At 43.0% G+C, this 19,094-nt stretch overlaps 2 protein-coding genes across 2 annotated transcripts; both read right to left on the reverse strand.

Annotated features, from left to right (window-relative positions):
* Positions 1 to 6,332: 6,332 nt before the first annotated feature.
* LOC120065513 (putative RNA-binding protein 15B) lies at positions 6,333 to 12,139 on the reverse strand. Its single transcript, XM_039016570.1, has one exon. It carries the CDS (start codon positions 11,612 to 11,614, stop codon positions 9,059 to 9,061), a length of 2,556 nt encoding a protein of 851 aa, XP_038872498.1. The 5' UTR covers positions 11,615 to 12,139; the 3' UTR covers positions 6,333 to 9,058.
* A 214-nt stretch (positions 12,140 to 12,353) lies between these two features.
* LOC120065515 (mesencephalic astrocyte-derived neurotrophic factor-like) lies at positions 12,354 to 16,615 on the reverse strand. Its single transcript, XM_039016573.1, has 4 exons — positions 16,378 to 16,615; positions 15,373 to 15,500; positions 15,090 to 15,231; positions 12,354 to 13,421 (listed from the first exon to the last, which is right to left on the reverse strand). The coding sequence occupies exons 1-4, from the start codon at positions 16,466 to 16,468 to the stop codon at positions 13,237 to 13,239; spliced, it is 546 nt and encodes a 181-aa protein (XP_038872501.1). The 5' UTR covers positions 16,469 to 16,615; the 3' UTR covers positions 12,354 to 13,236.
* Positions 16,616 to 19,094: the final 2,479 nt, after the last annotated feature.

The following is a 19,094-nucleotide window of genomic DNA, read 5'->3' on the forward strand; positions in this document are numbered from 1 at the left end:
ACCGGGAGTGCTGAGCATGCCTGCCTGTCTGCCTGGTTGATTCCACATTTTCTGGATACAATTGTGATCTGATTATTTTGGTTTAAAAATATATAATAATTGCCAGCAAGCAAAGAGTTTCTAAACTCTACTGTCCTGTCTTTGAGTCAGTCATATGCGTGGCTATAAATAACTCAACTGGCTAATTTGCTGTCTGTAAAGAGAACGGGCTGTATGTTGATGCTGCTGCTCTGATTGGATAGAGTGAAGCTGTATTTCTCCGTTCACTCTCATGTTTTCGGTCTGATAGTTCAGATTGCTGCTGCTCTGATTGGATAGAGTGAAGCTGTATTTCTCCGTTCACTCGCATGTTTTCGGTCTGATAGTTCAGATTGCTGCTGCTCTGATTGGATAGAGTGAAGCTGTATTTCTCCGTTCACTCGCATGTTTTCGGTCTGATAGTTCTGATTGCTGCTGCTCTGATTGGATAGAGTGAAGCTGTATTTCTCCGTTCACTCGCATGTTTTCGGTCTGATAGTTCAGATTGCTGCTGCCTGCTACTATGATAAATCACATGGCGAGGACGTTTGCTATCAAGCTATCAATGAGCTTAATATCTAACAAGTGGTGCTAGGGTAGGGGAAATGATGAAATACTAATGGGCATTCTGACTGAGTGACAGCAAACTTGGCTGTCTGCTGCTAGTTGAGGACACACAGACACACTCCTTTACGCTCTGTTCCCGAATATGTTGTTTATTTTGCAGTGACAACGTGCAGGGAGGTATTTTGTCAACATTTACAGTATTTAGGCAGATTTAAAACACTTCGGGGTTTTTTGCGTTCACGAGTCTCATCCGATCCGATTATCAGCTGTCAATTTACAGATAAAACTACGAATACAAGTATGGACATTTCGGCACTCCCCTACCATGTACTCATTCATCTACCCCCACCCATGCAGACTAGACCACACCCTTGGGATCTCCCCTCTTCCCTGCATCACTGATCAGTGGAGAGAGCCTCAGAGCTATGGATCTATTAGGCAACTCTAGTTCCAGAATAAGACGGCAGTAATGTCTCACTGACTTTAGAGAGAATAGTAGATTGAGCTGAGTTTGTCTATAACATACCGTATGAGTGAAGGACATACTGAGCTGAGTTTGTCTATACCGTATGGGGCGGCAGGTAGCCTAGAGGTTAGTGTTGGGCCACAGAGTCACAATAATGTTTGGTAATATCTGTGTGTTCAGGGCCACAGAGTCACAGTAATGTTTGGTAATATCTGTGTGTTCAGGGCCACAGAGTCACAGTAATGTTTGGTAATATCTGTGTGTTCAGGGCTACAGAGTCACAGTAATGTTTGGTAATATCTGTGTGTTCAGGGCTACAGAGTCACAGTAATGTTTGGTAATATCTGTGTGTTCAGGGCTACAGAGTCACAGTAATGTTTGGTAATATCTGTGTGTTCAGGGCCACAGAGTCACAGTAATGTTTGGTAATATCTGTGTGTTCAGGGCTACAGTCACAGTAATGTTTGGTAATATCTGTGTGTTCAGGGCTACAGAGTCACAGTAATGTTTGGTAATATCTGTGTGTTCAGGGCCACAGAGTCACAGTAATGTTTGGTAATATCTGTGTGTTCAGGGCTACAGAGTCACAGTAATGTTTGGTAATATCTGTGTGTTCAGGGCTACAGAGTCACAGTAATGTTTGGTCATATCTGTGTGTTCAGGGCTACAGAGTCACAGTAATGTTTGGTAATATCTGTGTGTTCAGGGCTACAGAGTCACAGTAATGTTTGGTAATATCTGTGTGTTCAGGGCCACAGAGTCACAGTAATGTTTGGTAATATCTGTGTGTTCAGGGCTACAGAGTCACAGTAATGTTTGGTAATATCTGTGTGTTCAGGGCTACAGAGTCACAGTAATGTTTGGTAATATCTGTGTGTTCAGGGCCACAGAGTCACAGTAATGTTTGGTAATATCTGTGTGTTCAGGGCTACAGAGTCACAGTAATGTTTGGTAATATCTGTGTGTTCAGGGCTACAGAGTCACAGTAATGTTTGGTAATATCTGTGTGTTCAGGGCTACAGAGTCACAGTAATGTTTGGTAATATCTGTGTATTCAGGGCCACAGAGTCACAGTAATGTTTGGTAATATCTGTGTGTTCAGGGCTACAGAGTCACAGTAATGTTTGGTAATATCTGTGTGTTCAGGGCTACAGAGTCACAGTAATGTTTGGTAATATCTGTGTGTTCAGGGCCACAGAGTCACAATAATGTTTGGTAATATCTGTGTGTTCAGGGCCACAGAGTCACAGTAATGTTTGGTAATATCTGTGTGTTCAGGGCCACAGAGTCACAGTAATGTTTGGTAATATCTGTGTGTTCAGGGCCACAGAGTCACAGTAATGTTTGGTAATATCTGTGTGTTCAGGGCCACAGAGTCACAGTAATGTTTGGTAATATCTGTGTGTTCAGGGCTACAGAGTCACAGTAATGTTTGGTAATATCTGTGTGTTCAGGGCTACAGAGTCACAGTAATGTTTGGTAATATCTGTGTGTTCAGGGCCACAGAGTCACAGTAAAGTCAGGTAATATCTGTGTGTTCCCTCAAAGTGGGATCACTTTGTCATTAGATGATCCCTCTAAAGACTTGTTTATACCTGTTTCTACACTGTCATTGTTCTCCTTGCACCACACTGCCAGGTCTCTGACCTCCTCCCTATAGGCTGTCTCATCGTCGCCGGTGATCAGACCTACCACCGTTGTCGGCAGTTTTAATTCTGGTGTTGGAGTCGTTGGTGGCCACGCAGTCGTGGGTTAACAGGGAATACAGCCCGGGGTCAGATTAAATAGCGCCCTAAACGAACACCTTTTTTAAAAATAAATATAGCTATTATGAAGCAATATCGTATCTAACTTTTTTTTAATAAACATTTTCTTCAGCATTGGTGAAGTGTCTCTAATGGAATGAGTTAAATCCTGTATACAGACAATATCTACAACTTTAGTTGGATTATGTTAAATTTAGCCAACCTTTCAAAATTCACCAGAAATTATTAAATCCCAGATTATAGTTTTCTATAATGACACCCATCTCCAGTTGGGAATTATTTTTTAATCCTGTGTAACATCAAACCAATGTTCCATTTCCTTGATAACACTGCACCCTAGTGTCGATACAGACATGGGAGAAGACAAAGCAGTCTGTTTTCCTGCTCATACTTACAGTGTACACCCCTAATATTTACAACTTGGATGTCCAACAGTCTTAATGGGAGCAGTTCATACGTGATTGCAATGTTGGACCCTGTACCAACCAGTTTTTGAGGTTTCTTTTGAATGTATTGACACAGCAGTTTGTGTAACCTTGTGGTCAGAGCGTTGGGCCAGTAACCAGAGGGTTGGTGGATTGAATCCCTGAGCTGACAAGGTAAACATCTGTTGTTCTGCCCCTGAGCAAGGTAGTTAACCCACTGTTCCCCAGGCGCTGAAGACGTGGATGTCGGTTAAGGCAGCCCCCACAGCACCTCTATGATTCAGAGGGGTTGGGTTAAATGCGGAAGACACATTTCAGTTAAATACATTCCGTTGGACAACTGACTAGGTCTCCTCCTTTCTTCTGATAAAGTGTTTCATGCATGTGCCCCTCTGTAGAAGGACGACTGGCCTATAGAAGTGTTATATAGCGGGACCCTGCAGTTTCCTCTGGTGCACCACCTGGTGGACATTCCAGGTCATTGCAGCTTCTGCATGTGCTTGGTCAGGGGCAAGACCATTGTGACATTTAAAGACAAGCTTCACATTAGCAAAATGTGATTGAAGTGTTCAAAGCTCAGTACATTGTACTTTTTCAGGATGTAACAGTGATGGTACCGTAAGTGCTTTTGGTCCAGGATTTTCAGTGCACGGTTATACAGTGATTCTAAGGGTCTCGGCACTGTCTGTCTGGCCTGGGACCAGGATGTTTTACAGTAGGACATGTGAGATAACACCATTGCGTGAAATAATATGAACCAAACCAGCTGTGTCAAAGGCCTTTTTTCAGGTCAAGGAAGACTGCTCCGACCACATTTCCCTCCTCCAATGATTTCTTGATGTTCTCCGGGAGAACAGTTTCCTGTTTCAGTGGAGTGTTTTGGTCTGAATCCAAAAGTGTTCCCGGTGCAATACTGATGCTCATTCAGATATGACATGAGCTGTTCTGCTTGGACTTTCTCCAACACTTTAGATAGGACAGGCAGAATACTGACTGGTCTGTAGTTACTTGTCAGTTCAGAATAATGACTTGAAGAGAGGTGTGACTAGAGCGATTTTCCAGGCCCAATGTTAATGGAGATATTTATCAGGTGGGTGGACTGGTTTTGCTAGGTTATCGCTATACTTCTTAATGAATGCAGTGTTGAAATTTAATATGTCTTCAGAGTAGCTGGTTTTCAGATTGAATATTTCTTCAGAGTAGCTGGTTTTCAGATTGAATATTTCTTCAGAGTAGCTGGTTTTCAGATTGAATATGTATTCAGAGTAGCTGGTTTTCAGATTGAATATGTCATTAAAGTAGCTGGTTTTCAGATTGAATATTTCTTTAGAGTAGCTGGTTTTCAGATTGAATATGTATTCAGAGTAGCTGGTTTTCAGATTGAATATGTCATTAAAGTAGCTGGTTTTCAGATTGAATATTTCATTAGAGTAGCTGGTTTTCAGATTGAATATGTATTCAGAGTAGCTGGTTTTCAGATTGAAAATGTCTTCAGAGTAGCTGGTTTTCAGATTGAATATGTCTTCATAGTAGCTGGTTTTCAGATTGAATATTTCTTTAGAGTAGCTGGTTTTCAGATTGAATATGTCTTCATAGTAGCTGGTTTTCAGATTGAATATGTCTTCAGAGTAGCTGGTTTTCAGATTGAATATGTCTTCAGAGTAGCTGGTTTTCAGATTGAATATGTCATTAAAGTAGCTGGTTTTCAGATTGAATATGTCTTCAGAGCAGCTGGTTTTCAGATTGAATATGTCTTCAGAGTAGCTGGTTTTCAGATTGAATATGTCATTAAAGTAGCTGGTTTTCAGATTGAATATGTCTTCAGAGTAGCTGGTTTTCAGATTGAATATGTCTTCAGAGTAGCTGGTTTTCAGATTGAATATGTCTTCAGAGTAGCTGGTTTTCAGATTTCTGAGGACTATCACTCTGTTTAACACACCACCGAGTTCAAAAAAGTCTGATTTATTTACATCATTGCCACTGGTGGGATTTGGAGGATGAGCAAATTTAATGGCAAAACAAGTTGTTAAATTAATTTGCAATCTGTCCTTGATCAAACACTCCCCCCATCACTTTTTACAACAGTCACTTTTTGTTTTTACTTGTGCTTGTGGATTTATCAGGTTTTTAATTTGTTTCCATATTACTGCACTATTTCATTTGACGTCTGTTAAAAACAGTCACCACGTTTTGCTGTTGCAGCATGCAGTGCTTTTTAGTCCCTTGTATATTTGCATGTCAGTACTCCTGCAACATTTTAGGAACGTTTTTAATGCTGCGTTTCGTTGTTTCATGAGTTGAAAAAGAGAAATGTCTAGCCTTGGTAACTGCGTTATTTCTTTGATTAGGCCTTAGTTTTTTGAGAAACTTTTCTACAACTTGTCCAATAGCGGATATAATTGAATCAAAACACTGATTTGTCTTATGTAGTTGTAGAGTATTTTCCCAATGAAGTGCTTTCGGGTCAGTTTCTAACTTCTCCATAACATTTCTGGGGATAGCCAGCCCAGAGGGTTTGCTGTTATTTGAATATCAAGGGGGCGGCAGGTAGCCTAGTGGTTAGAGCGTTGGACTAGCAACCAAAAGGTTGCAAGATCAAATCCCTGAGCTGACAAGGTAATGTTCTGCCCCTGACCAAGGCCATCATAGGAAATAAAAATGTGTTCTTAACTTACTTGCCTAGTTTAATGAAGGTAAAATATGTTTGTTGGTGAGTTTCCTAACAAAATGGGTTGTGATCTGAGAGACCTGTTATTATAAACTGGGTGATTCGAGCCCTGAATGTGATTGGCTGACAGCTGTGGTATAACAAAACATATTTTTTTTCTGCTCTAATTACATTGGTAACCAGTTTATAATAGCAATAAGGCACCTCAGGGGTTTGTGCTATATGGCCAATATACCACTGCTAAAGGCCTGTATCCAAAAAGAACAGCCTTTAGCCATGGTATATTGGCCATATACCACACCTCCTCAGGCCTTATTGCTTCATTAGAATGCACCAACATGCCATATATTGTTTAACCGTCTGCCTGTAGAACAATAAGCCAGGAATTATCCTATCATGTGCAAATTAAGAAAACAAAAGGATTTAAAAAGAGAAAACGTTTAATTTCATTTTTCATACATGTTGAAATAACAGAAAAAACGATCAAATGGACTGGTTGGTTTGACTAAGTATACAAACCCCATTGAAAATGGGTAGTCTCCTACAATGTGACAAAGTCATGTAAATTGGTCAGCATCGCATAGTTCACATAACAGAATAACAAACAAACCATAGATCTTATTCTCTGTTGGTCATTTAAAGAAACGTTGCATACGGTAGTAGCGTCTAAAACCAATCTCATGTAGTGACAAAGCCAGAGTCCCAAATGGAGACGTTTTCCCTACGTACAGCACTACGGTTGACCAGGGCCCCACGCAGGCCTTAGGGTGCTGTTTGGGAAGCAAAAAACACTTTTCCGTTTAACTAACACCAGTCTGATGTTGTGTAGTGACAAACACTTTTCCTTTTAACTAACACCAGTCTGATGTTATGTAGTGACAAACACTTTTCCGTTTAACTAACACCAGTCTGATGTTATGTAGTGACAAACACTTTTCCTTTTAACTAACACCAGTCTGATGTTCTGTCCTTTTAACTAACACCAGTCTGATGTTATGTAGTGACAAACACTTGTCCTTTTAACTAACACCAGTCTGATGTTGTCCTTTTAACTAACACCAGTCTGATGTTCTGCAGTGACAAACACTTTTCCTTTTAACTAACACCAGTCTGATGTTGTGTCCTTTTAACTAACACCAGTCTGATGTTGTGTAGTGACAAACACTTTTCCTTTTAACTAACACCAGTCTGATGTTGTGTCCTTTTAACTAACACCAGTCTGATATAATGTAGTGACAAACACTTTTCCTTTTAACTAACACCAGTCTGATGTTCTGTCCTTTTAACTAACACCAGTCTGATGTTCTGTCCTTTTAACTAACACCAGTCTGATGTTCTGCAGTGACAAACACTTTTCCTTTTAACTAACACCAGTCTGATGTTGTGTCCTTTTAACTAACACCAGTCTGATGTTGTGTCCTTTTAACTAACACCAGTCTGATGTTCTGTAGTGACAAACACTTTTCCTTTTAACTAACACCAGTCTGATGTTGTGTAGTGACAAACACTTTTCCTTTTAACTAACACCAGTCTGATGTTGTGTCCTTTTAACTAACACCAGTCTGATGTTGTGTAGTGACAAACACTTTTCCTTTTAACTAACACCAGTCTGATGTTGTGTCCTTTTAACTAACACCAGTCTGATGTTCTGTAGTGACAAACACTTTTCCTTTTAACTAACACCAGTCTGATGTTGTGTAGTGACAAACACTTTTCCTTTTAACTAACACCAGTCTGATGTTGTGTCCTTTTAACTAACACCAGTCTGATGTTGTGTAGTGACAAACACTTTTCCGTTTAACTAACACCAGTCTGATGTTGTGTCCTTTTAACTAACACCAGTCTGATGTTGTGTAGTGACAAACACTTTTCCGTTTAACTAACACCAGTCTGATGTTCTGTCCTTTTAACTAACACCAGTCTGATGTTCTGTAGTGACAAACACTTTTCCTTTTAACTATTCTACTACTCAAGAGTTAGTCCATTCATTCAGGTGATGTTTTCTTCAAATAAACATTAAAATGGCCCAGTATGATTCAAACAGACAGACATGTTTAAAACACGCAATGCACCTGAACTAATATGATGAATTAAAACATGTATTTCAGTGTTACAACCTTGCTCAAAGAAACTGCACGGAGAAATTGAACTGACTCCAACAGATCAGTGAGTGGATTTCATTTGTATTGCATGTTTGTGATTAAAAAAAAATAAAGAAAATAACAAAAAACCAGATGATTTAAATAAATTGTAGAGGTAGCCCGTTCTGCCGTACAACCACTACAGAGTGTTGCATCAACAAGAGAGGAACGACGACCCTTTTCTCTCACATGTAAAATCATTCGCAAATAGGCTATAGACTCATTCAGTACATTTTTTAAAAGCTCAAATAAACCAGCCATGAACAGTATAATACCACGCTAGGACCAAGACAGAACTGTTAAACAAATAATATCTGTAGCTGAAACAATATTTCAAAAACAACAACGGTTTAAAATCAATAGCCAGTAAATAGCAGTGGAACTTGACCACCGGTTAGAAGGTAAAATCTGTACGACAAAACAACTTCCTGCATGCAACAGCCAATCAGAGCACACAATTCTCAAATGAAGGTGGAACTTCTGGAATGGTCAAATAAAAACTAAAAAAAAGATACAATCACATCATATGACACATACTCCCATTGTAGAAGAAGCCTTGAGATAAACTGCCTGGTCTGTTTAGTTCCAAAACGATAAACAATCCCTCACTCAGTTGTCGTGTTTCACTTAAAGAAATGCAGAAAAAAAATGTCTCTCCCGTCCACCTCCACTATTTTAATACAAAGTCTGTCAGTAAGTCTCAAAGGATCCCTTGCTTGGAGTGACAGCAGCTCGGTCTCTGTTTGTAGTGAGACTGTCTGTTAGGGGCATAGAGAGGGACATAGGAACACCCCCAGAGAAAGGACGAGGTGTCGGTCTGCAACAGTTCAGTCCCTTTACACGGAAGTGAAACAGCCATTACCACCACAGAGACAGAGAGTGGTGTTTTACTTAATTAGCTATTGACAATCCCTACTAGTTCCTTGCTCAGAGCTCAGTCTGTTGTTGACATGGAGAAATAACAATGACAGCTAACACTATAGACAGAGAGGTGTCTTCTGTCTTAGTTAGGCAGAGTCATTGACAATCACAACCACCAGGTGCTCTTCATCCAAATTCTCCAAAGTTCTGCGAGGGGTCTGGAGGAACTGCTGGGAGAAGTCACAGGGGGGGAAGGCGTACAGCATGCCCCCCTTTCCCCCCTCCTTAGCACCGCCCACAGGTAGACTGATCACTCCTGCAGCCTCCTTGTTCCTCAGGTAGGTGACCAGGTGACGGAGGAGTCTGATCTGTAGGCCTGGTTCAGGTGGAGGGGCCTCGCGGTCGATGGGGCCCTGGAGGGCCAGAAGAACAGCGTAGCCCTCGGACCCACCCTGCTTGATCCTCCTGGTGACCTCGTCCAGCCTGGTCTGGTCCATCCTCAGTCGCTGGGCGATCTTCAGCTGGGTCAGTTTCCCCTTGGCCTGGTGGTCCTTCATGACAGAGTGGAAGAACCCGGAGCCTCCCTCCAGCAGGTGCATGTTAGTAGGGAAGCAGGAGTTCTTCAGGGCAAAGTGACCGTGCCAGGCTTTGGTGAGGGTGGCAGCATACTCCGACAGCGTGCTGAGTGTCTTAGGGTCTTTATTAGGCGTGTCAGACAAGGTGTGGTTATTGTCGCTCGCATTTCTGTGGTTGCGGTCACGGTCGCGTTCCTTTTCCCTGTCTCCGCCGGTCTTCAGACCCCCACCCCGGTCCTCGTTGGAGTGGCGGCTGCTGTCAGGGCTCTGTCCCCTGGGCTCAGTGGTGGAGTCTGGGGCTCTGACCCTGGCTCTGTCTGGGCTGTCCTCTGGAGAGGCTGGTCCTCCTCCCCTCACCTTGGACCTGCCTCTCTCCTTCTCCTGAGAGGGCATGTCTAGGGAGAGACTGCGTCGTCTCCGTCTCTCCCCCCCAGCCCGCGCAGCGTCCCTCTCCTTCAGCCAGCGCTCTCGGCTGCGGCTCCGGGCTGCTCGGTCCCCCCGCCCTACACGGGCAACCCCAAATGCTTCACCCCCCCTACGCTCCAGGCTCTTGGTTGGGCTGGTGAACTCTCTGTCTCCCCTGTCCCTGTCCAGCAGAGCCCTCTCTCTCTCCCGCTGGGTGAACAGGGCGTGGGAGGGGGGCGAGCGGTCCCTGGCACGGAGCTCTCTCTCCAGGCTGCAGTCGCGGTGCCTCCCGCCGTAACCCTCTGGCAGCAAGTCCAGGTGGGCAGGCAGGGGCACAGGGGGCTGGTACCCTGCTGGGTAGCTACGAGGCAGGGGCTCCTCCGCCTTGGCAAAGTCCACCCTCAGCCTCCGCTCTGGGCCTCCCAGGGGGAAACCTCTCATCTGGGCACAGGCTGCCTGTGAGGCGTCCAAGCTTTCATACTGAATATAGGCAAAATTGTCCCCTTTCACATAGTCTATGTTTCGGATGCTGCCGAAGCGGTCAAACTCACGGGCTAGAGCTGCTAGGGAGTTGCTAGGGCCGAGGCCACCTACCCAGAGTCTCGTGGTGGGGTTGGCTTTACCATAGCCAATCTTCACCGGGTTCCCACCGATCACGCGGCCCTGCATGGCTATCTTGGCCCGGTGAGCCATGTCTAAATTCTGGAACTTGAGGAAAGCGTAGGCTCCCCCCTGACCGCGCGCCGGTCGTTTAATCACAACTTCCTCGATGATGCCGTACTTGTCGAAGCCTCTCCTCAGCTCGCCCTCAGTGACGTTGTGATCCAGGTTGCCAATGAACAGGTTCCTGCACGCTCGCGCGTCGTCCTCTGGCTTTATGTCTTCGTGCTCGGGTACTGGCAGCCCGTATGGCCGCCCCCTCTCATCCAACATCCCGTAGTAATCTAAGATCCTCTCCCTCTCTCTGCTCAGTCCCAACCCCTCTACAGGGTAGTGTCTCAGTGGTCGGATGTCTCTGATACTGCTAACTCCTGCCCCTGGGGAGAGGGACCTCTGTCTATAAGGGGGATATGAGGCGCCATGAATGGGAATGTAGCTCACATCCGGCGGCGTGCAGCTGCGACGACGGACGTACATGGGCTCTACTTTAAGGGGGCGATCATACAGCACTAACCTGGTCTTGGCATGCCTGGCCTCTTTAGCGTCTTCTGGGTGACGGAAATTCACGTACGCAACACGGCCCAGCTCTGGAGTGTGAGATAGTTTCACACTAACGTCCCCGAACTTTTTAAACTCGTGGAACAGTCCGTCTTCAACATGTTCGTCAGAAAGCACCGAGCCTAGATTGCTAATGAGCAACGATTTGTATTCCAGAGTCCCCCCCGCTCCCCCCCGGAGGCTCAGTAGCTCGGTCGCCGCTTTGCCTTTGGGCAGGGCGGCTGTAGTCCGGAGAGCGGGGCGGCCGATCAGCCCGAGGTCGTGGTGTTGTTGTCGGTGGTGAAGTGGGTCTACAGCGGCCCCGCGCTCCTCCCGAAGCCGCGTCTTTTCTCGTTCCCTACTCCTGCTCCGAGCATGTTGCCTTCGGCTTTCAGCGAGCAGCAAGGCAAGAGGCGGGGGCGGTAGGTCCTCTCTCCGTGGCCCGTCTCGTTCCCGCTCTCTTTCCCGTATTCGTTTCGCTAAAGCCCGACTAGGACTGGAATCCCTCCCGGCCTGTCGTTTCATTTTCAAACGATACCCAAACTTTTTAGCTAGGTAACGTTAGCTCGTTAGCCAGCCAGTCTCTGCAGAAACAATCCGGTCTGGAATTAAATGCCTCGATTTTAATCGGACGTTGCACAGATACGGACGATTTACTAACTTGTAACTAATGTCCACAACGTTGAGACTTTGCGTTTATTGTGAATTAAAAGGATAAACACATTTAAAAACATTATCAGAGAACCTACATCAACGCCGCCATCTTGGACAAAAGGAATGTGCGCGTTCCGCCAATGGGAGGGGTTTGAGTCGACTTCGCGGGAGGGGTAGTGACGTGACATTGAACGCATATTCCCCAAACCTCAATTTTGCAAATAATATGCGACACAAATTACATAATTAGGCAGAATCATGTAAATGTAAACTGTATCGTGGAAACGTGAACATTAAATACATGGTGCGCGTATTTATATCTGGTGACTACAGTGCATACACACTGCAAAATATCATGTTTCACATTGTCAACACGTAAACCTACTGGAATAGACTCGCAATAGGTGAAATTGATTCACAAAGAAAATCAGATAGCTCAGTAGAAATGACCCATGCATCCGAGGAAGAAGTTTGACAAAGTTCCCTATATTAGTCATACATTAATGACACACATGCCTCCCATTAGTGAAATATGTTTATGCAGTCCTTCAGAAGCTCCCTGGGCAGTCACATTCAGGAAAAAGAAGAAGCCGAGAGTCATAAGCTTTGGTAATGTAGTTAAGCCAGATAAATTCAGTTGGTGCACAAGTATTCATACAAAATTAGATACACATCTGATCATGGCACTTCTGACACTGGGTTTTCATATTTTAATGAAAAAGTAGAGCACAGTTGTAACAAACACTAGGTCTTACATGAAAGGTTCAGTGTGAAAGAACGGCACAATTTCCTTTCAAGTTTTGTCTTCTCATTTCCTTTCCCCTTCATCTTAAATCCTATTTCCGGGGTGGCCACCCTTATCGATAGAGGGTTAGGGACAGTATGGGCGCAGGTACTTGTTCTAGCCAAGCAGTGTCACACCACAGTATCACAACTCAACTCAACGTCTCGATTTGCAGACTGATTAGTAGAATCAGGAACTTTACTTACTGCTTGCCTGGAATAAAATCCCTGCATTCACACTGTCTAGGACTCTCTGCCTAAAAGCTTGTCCACCCCTGTTCTATTTGATTAAACCGTTAATAATTAAGTCAAATAATAAAGTCTATCCCTTCAAAAAGAAACTAAAGGGCATGTACAGACTGTCGGGTGGTTCATATACCGCACAGCGAACATTTCACACCACAAAAATAACCTCAGGGCCACCATGGCCCCTAGTCACAAAGTATCCGCCCCAAATGGCACCCTATTCCCTACTTAGTTCACTATTTCTGACCAGGACCCAGAGCTCTGGTCAAAAGTAGTGCACTACCTAGGAGAATAGGGTACTATTTGGGACACAGAGTGTCAGAGTTGAAGCGTGACCTAGGATCAGGTGGGTTCACCATTTCTTATTCATTATGATGTAAAAAAGGCAAAACGGATCCTAGATCAGCACTCCTACTCCGAACCACTGAACACAAACCCAGGTCTGAATCTTCCCCTCCATTTTGTTACAGATCAGTCCTTGCTTGGGCTGCGTTGGGGGCATACTTGGGCATGAGTTCATTGATCTTGCGGATGAAGTCAGACTTTTCCGCGCAGCCTTTACACGACTCTCCCCAATCCTCCAGGATCTTCTTTAAGTCCTTTACCTTCAGCTTCTTCAGGTCCACTGTGCTCAGATCCACCTGTTTGTCTGCAGGAAAGGGAGAAAGGGAGGTAAAAGATTACAGTGTAACGGAGTTGGATTCGTAACCTCACTCCTCAGCTTTAAAACGTCACCACCCGCTACGCCAAACTGCTAGCTTTTCAGTGGTGTAACTGGAGAAGAAGGGTTTCAGGAAGGGTTTCAGGATGGAGGTCAAGTCTATGCGGCAGAGGATTCGAGATGGAGTGGCAGTAAGCAAGCACAGTGACACCCGTTTGATATAAAAAATCTTTCAACAAAAAGGTCAAGAGACTGAACACTATTCTATGCTCCAATGTGATTTACTGACAACATGGGAGCATACAGAATGCAGAGTTATTTTCCACCTTCTATATAGAGAGAGAAGGATCACATTTCACTGCCAGGGCAATCAGTCCCACACGAACCTCCACAGACAGGCCACAGTACGGTAATGACGTTCAAAATAGGTCCTCGTCCGATGCCAGTGTTTGTGTATATACTGTAAATAGATTGTACAATATAGGTCCAAACCCTGCCTGCATACACCAGCGTGTTTAGACTATGATCCACAAACAATTATCCACCGGAAATGTGACTGCTGTAAAGAACATTTTTGTCGAAAGGTTTTGTAGTAGTTTCCTGAGACTAAAACTTTGGGAAGTAACAATGGAGAAACCGGGTAATAGGAGAAATGTCCCGTGTGGCTCAGTAGGTATAGCACAGTGTTAGAAACGCCAGGGTTGTGGGTTCGATTCCCACAGGGGACCTGTAAAGGAAAAATCTATACACTCACTACTGTAAGTCGGTCTGGATACAAACATCTTCTACACTGAACTAAAATATAAAATGCAACATGATAAGTGTTGGTGCCATGTTTCAAGAGCTGAAACTAAAGATCCCAGAAAATGTTCCATAAGCACAAAAATCTTATTTCTATCAAATATTGTGCACAAATGTGTTTACATCCCTGTTAGTGAGCATTTCTCCTTTGTTAAAAATAATCCATCCACCGACAGGTGTGACATATCAAGAAGCTGATTAAACAGCATGATCATTACACAGGTGCACCTTGTAAAAAATAAAAAGGCCACTAAAATGTGCAGTTTTGTCACAACACAATGCCACAGATGTCTAAAGTTGAGGGAGTGTGCAATTGTTGCCAGAGCATTGAATGTTCATTTCATAAGCTACGGACAATAAAACAATTGCATTTTTTATTTATTTTTTGAAATCGATGGCAATTTGAATGCACAGAGATGCCGTAACAAGATCCTGAGGCCCATTGTCGTGCCATTCATCCACTGCCATCACCTCATGTTTCAGCATGATACTGCACTGCCCCATGTCACAAGGATCTGTACACAATTCCTGGAAGCTGAAAATGTCCCAGTCCTTCAATAGCCTGCATACTAGCGGTTAGAGCATTGTGGCAGTAACAGAAAGATCGCTGGTTCGAATACCCGAGCCGCATACTAGATAATGTGAGATGGCTCCACCTGGGCGGCAGGTAGCCTAGTGGTTCGAGCACTGAGCCAGGTTTGAATACCCGCACAGACAAAGTGAAAAATCTGGTGATGTGCTTTTGAGCAAGGCACTTAAGCCTAATTTGCTACAGGGGCGCTCTACTATGGCTGACCCTCTAAAATAACACTTCACCTATCCAGTGTATGTGACAATAAGACTTTTTCTTTTTACCGTATTTCAGTTCACAGATCTGACTGTCCTTCTTCTTTAGTTTCTCACAGATCTTGTCCACTGGTGTGTGATAGCTCAGGGGCTTGGAGATCTCGTTGAGGATTTTGGTGGCTGCGTCATTTGTTCCACCAATGTAGTAACACTAGGGTACAGAAGGAAGAAAAGAACAGCAATGAATCAACAAACCCAGTAGATAATCTGGATAGGACACAATGTAACTACTTAAATCGACTTGACTTCCATTAAACTAAAACAAAAAAAAGATTAGCCTAAAATCGCTTACAAAGCGGTTTTCCTTGCCCTTGACATCTTTGCAGGTTTTGACGAGTTCGTTCTCGATGTCCACGCTGGTGAATTTAACATGGTTGTCTTGTAATGACTGGTAGAACCGACCCAGGAAGCTCACACACACTGAAAGGCAAAACAACAAGGCAGCCATCGGTAGGATTGTAAAGTGGTGACACATCAGGACTTATGCATTACCTTATAGGCTAGCTAAACTTAGGATAAAAACATTTAATCTAATTTTAATCTATACCAGAAATAGGTAACTCCAGTTGTTGTGGACATATGGGTTACCCAGGATTTAGGCCTACAAACCTAAGAATGATGTTCTGGTCAGTCTATGTTATGATACGTATGGATAAGCCTGACCAAACCAGCCATCACATCTAAGATAAGAATAACAACTTGACGAAGGACTCAAGAAGCACATTATCTCACCATCTGAAACCACATGCAGCAACTGGGGCGGCAGCGTAGCCTAGTGGTTAGAGCGTTGGACTAGTAACCGAAAGGTTCTAGATCGAATCCCCGAGCTGACAAGGTAAAAAAATCTGTCGTTCTGCCCCTGAACAAGGCAGTTAACACACTGTTCCTAGGCCGTCATTGTAAATAAGAATTTGTTATTAACTGACTTGCCTAGTTAAATAAAGAAAAAGGATAAATACATTTTGTTTTAACTTGCCTGGAGCACAAGACAAGGCTTTAATGAGCAATTAGCTATATGACTCTTCATTGACAAGTACTAGCTAAGCTAGCCAGATACAGCAAACTACAACACTTTTAAAAAAACATTTAAATTCAAGAGAACACATTGAAAAGAGATCTTAGCTATTGTATCTAGCAAGACAAAATCCATTTGATGAAGATTGTTGTAAAGCTCCATGAATTATCAGTCATAGGTTTCACAACATACGTTACCATTACACTTAGCTACTAATAGCTATATCCATAGTTACAGTGACGTGTGTATATATATATATATATATGAGACAAACCAACCCACCTTCACACTCCCCATCTTTCAAAGCGTTGCTACTACTCGGTACCAAAGCTAGCGCCGCAAGGGCGACCGACAAACTACTCAAACACAACATTTCACGATGAATAACGTATTCTATTTTAGCTAGTTAGATGTAAACGTAACGATACAAAACTATTTAGCTACAAATGACAGCTACACATGAGCATCCAGAGTCGACACCGGTAAAGTGAGCACGCAATGTCCTGATTCTGCGAAGCTTCCTGCTAAACCCGTAAACCTATGCAGGATTCCCATTGGTTCTCATTTTACTCTCTAGACCGCGATTGGTTTGTTTCCTGAAACGTTCCACGCACATTTCTCTGATTGGCCACGTGCTCTTCGTTCCGGGGACATCGTCCAGTTGGCGCCGTGCGATTGGATTAGAGCTCTGTATGTTAATTTACAGCAGAGATCTATATATAATTACGAGATGCTCATGTCTCAGCCCTAACAATGGGTGTCGTCCCAAACGCGAGAAGGCAGGCGAAAAGGTTCAAAATAAGCCCATAGAAACGCATTGGTCTTATTTTGGACAGATTTTGACGAGAATTAAACCTTTCGTTTGGCCTCTTCCTCTCTGTTGACAGTCATATATGATCATTTCCGGTAGAAACATCGGGCATAGCGCAGAAAGTGACTGCTCTTTATTCATTGGGATAATGCTGCCTGTGTGAATTTATATAATATGATTTAATATAGGTAATATAATAGAAAGCACAATAATATGGTCTCCTCTCTGGTTTATGCTGTTTCACAGGATGTTGGTGTAAATAAGGCAACCACACATTTATGCTGCGTTCATGTGCTAGTCGGAACTAGGTTGTAGATGCGAACTGGTTGTCGTTATTCACGTGCCGCAGTCAACCAGTCAGCAAGTAAGACATTTCAGAGTTTCCTAGTTCTAGCCATTGAACGCGCCACAAGCTGTGTCTTCGTCCCCGTATCACAGGCCCACAAATAATTACAAAAAAAACAAATCCTATTTTGATAAACTCCCATATCTACTGGGTGAAATTCCACAGTGTGCCATCACATCAGCAAGATTTGGGACCTGTTGCCACAAGAAAAGGTCAACCAGTGAAGAACAAACACGATTGTAAATACAACCCATGATGTTTCGCCGGATGTATACATCTGAAGAGTCCGGTTTAATTTCCACTCCCCACCAAATATGGCGAGGAGAGGAAAACCAGTGGCCGGCAGTGGGAGAGTTTGAAGCGACACGGAACTGGGCCGACATTCTGCAATATTTGTCATTGATGAAACATCTGATGTCAATACAGTTTTTTGTTCCCAAAACAATAATCTGTTGCGAACAGATTGGACTAAGTTTTGTAGACTTTACCCTTGGCCAAAGTTTCTAAAGTTGTTTAGTAGTGCGAGGGCGAATTGAGTCATTGCACACGCGCACTTCTAACGGATATATACAAAATACTTGCTAGAACGCGCCAATAGGATCTCGCTAACTCGTGCTTGGTTCTTCTCACCTCCTTGCCTGTTCAGTTCACTATGATTCATTTGCTCCCATTGGAAACAACAGGCTGTGGTGTATCCTGAGTGTTATAAAAAATCTCTGGTGGTACTAAACAGCATATCAAATTACCTTACCAATTTAGAAGTTTAGCTAAAGAACCACAAAACAAAAGTATTTGTGAAGGGTGTTGAATCAGATGAAATTTATACATTTACAGTAACAAGCAAATGCTAGGATAATGACCTAGTTGTGTATTTTCCCATCACTATAACAACTGATAAATAATGACAAGTTGGAAGCAGCAGTGAGTCAATAAAACATGATCTTTAATGTTAAGCATTAATACTAATTAATAAATTCCACATCACAGTAGTTGAAGTGAGTAGGAAAAAGTGTGTATGTATTTACATCTAAAATCCACATCACAGTTGATTCATGCTAACACAATATATACAATGAATTACTTTTAGAGTAATTAAAGGTTTTGTATTCCGTAAGAGTGACAGAAGTAGAACGTATCTCGCTAACTGTCCAGAATTGATGCAAAACACACAAAATAATCATCAAAATAATTAGGCAAAATGAAATAAGTCACGTTTTTTGTATGTTTTTGTCTAGTTTTTCTATGTTTTAAAAACACATTTACATCAGAAAGTACAAGGCAGACAATTAATAATCACAATCTTTACATGGTTTGCCCTTTTTAGCCTTATAAATACACAGCGTTGTCATGGTTATTTAAAGACAAGCGAGAAGAGCCTGACAAGGTGGTCTGGAGGTAAAGAACTGCAATGATTTCAAAAATGTTTTGTACCCCCATTTGTACGCCTCATTTGTAACTTGTACCGCCATTGTACCCCCCCATCCTAGATCCTACTGCAGTTTTCTATATTTACAAAGAACGACTGAAAAAATAAACACTTTCATGAGTTCCGTTCTTGCTTCCTATTCCCCTCAACTGGCTCCATTTTATATTTGATTTATTTAACCTTTATTTTACATTGACTTGCCACAAAGTAAGACTAAACAACCGTTTATTCATATTAAATGATAGGCTACACATAATCAAATACTCTGTACCCAGTTCCCAGAACAGTGTGTCATTCTGCTGGATATACTCAATATACTAGACACAGATCAATTGTAATGTATGTGTTTGAACGTCAAGTGTGTATGGAATAATTGTTTGAGTAGAAAACAATAAGGGAATTTCTACTGAACAAAA

Source organism: Salvelinus namaycush, chromosome 20 (assembly GCF_016432855.1).
Source record: "Salvelinus namaycush isolate Seneca chromosome 20, SaNama_1.0, whole genome shotgun sequence".
NCBI classification, from domain to species: domain Eukaryota; kingdom Metazoa; phylum Chordata; class Actinopteri; order Salmoniformes; family Salmonidae; genus Salvelinus; species Salvelinus namaycush.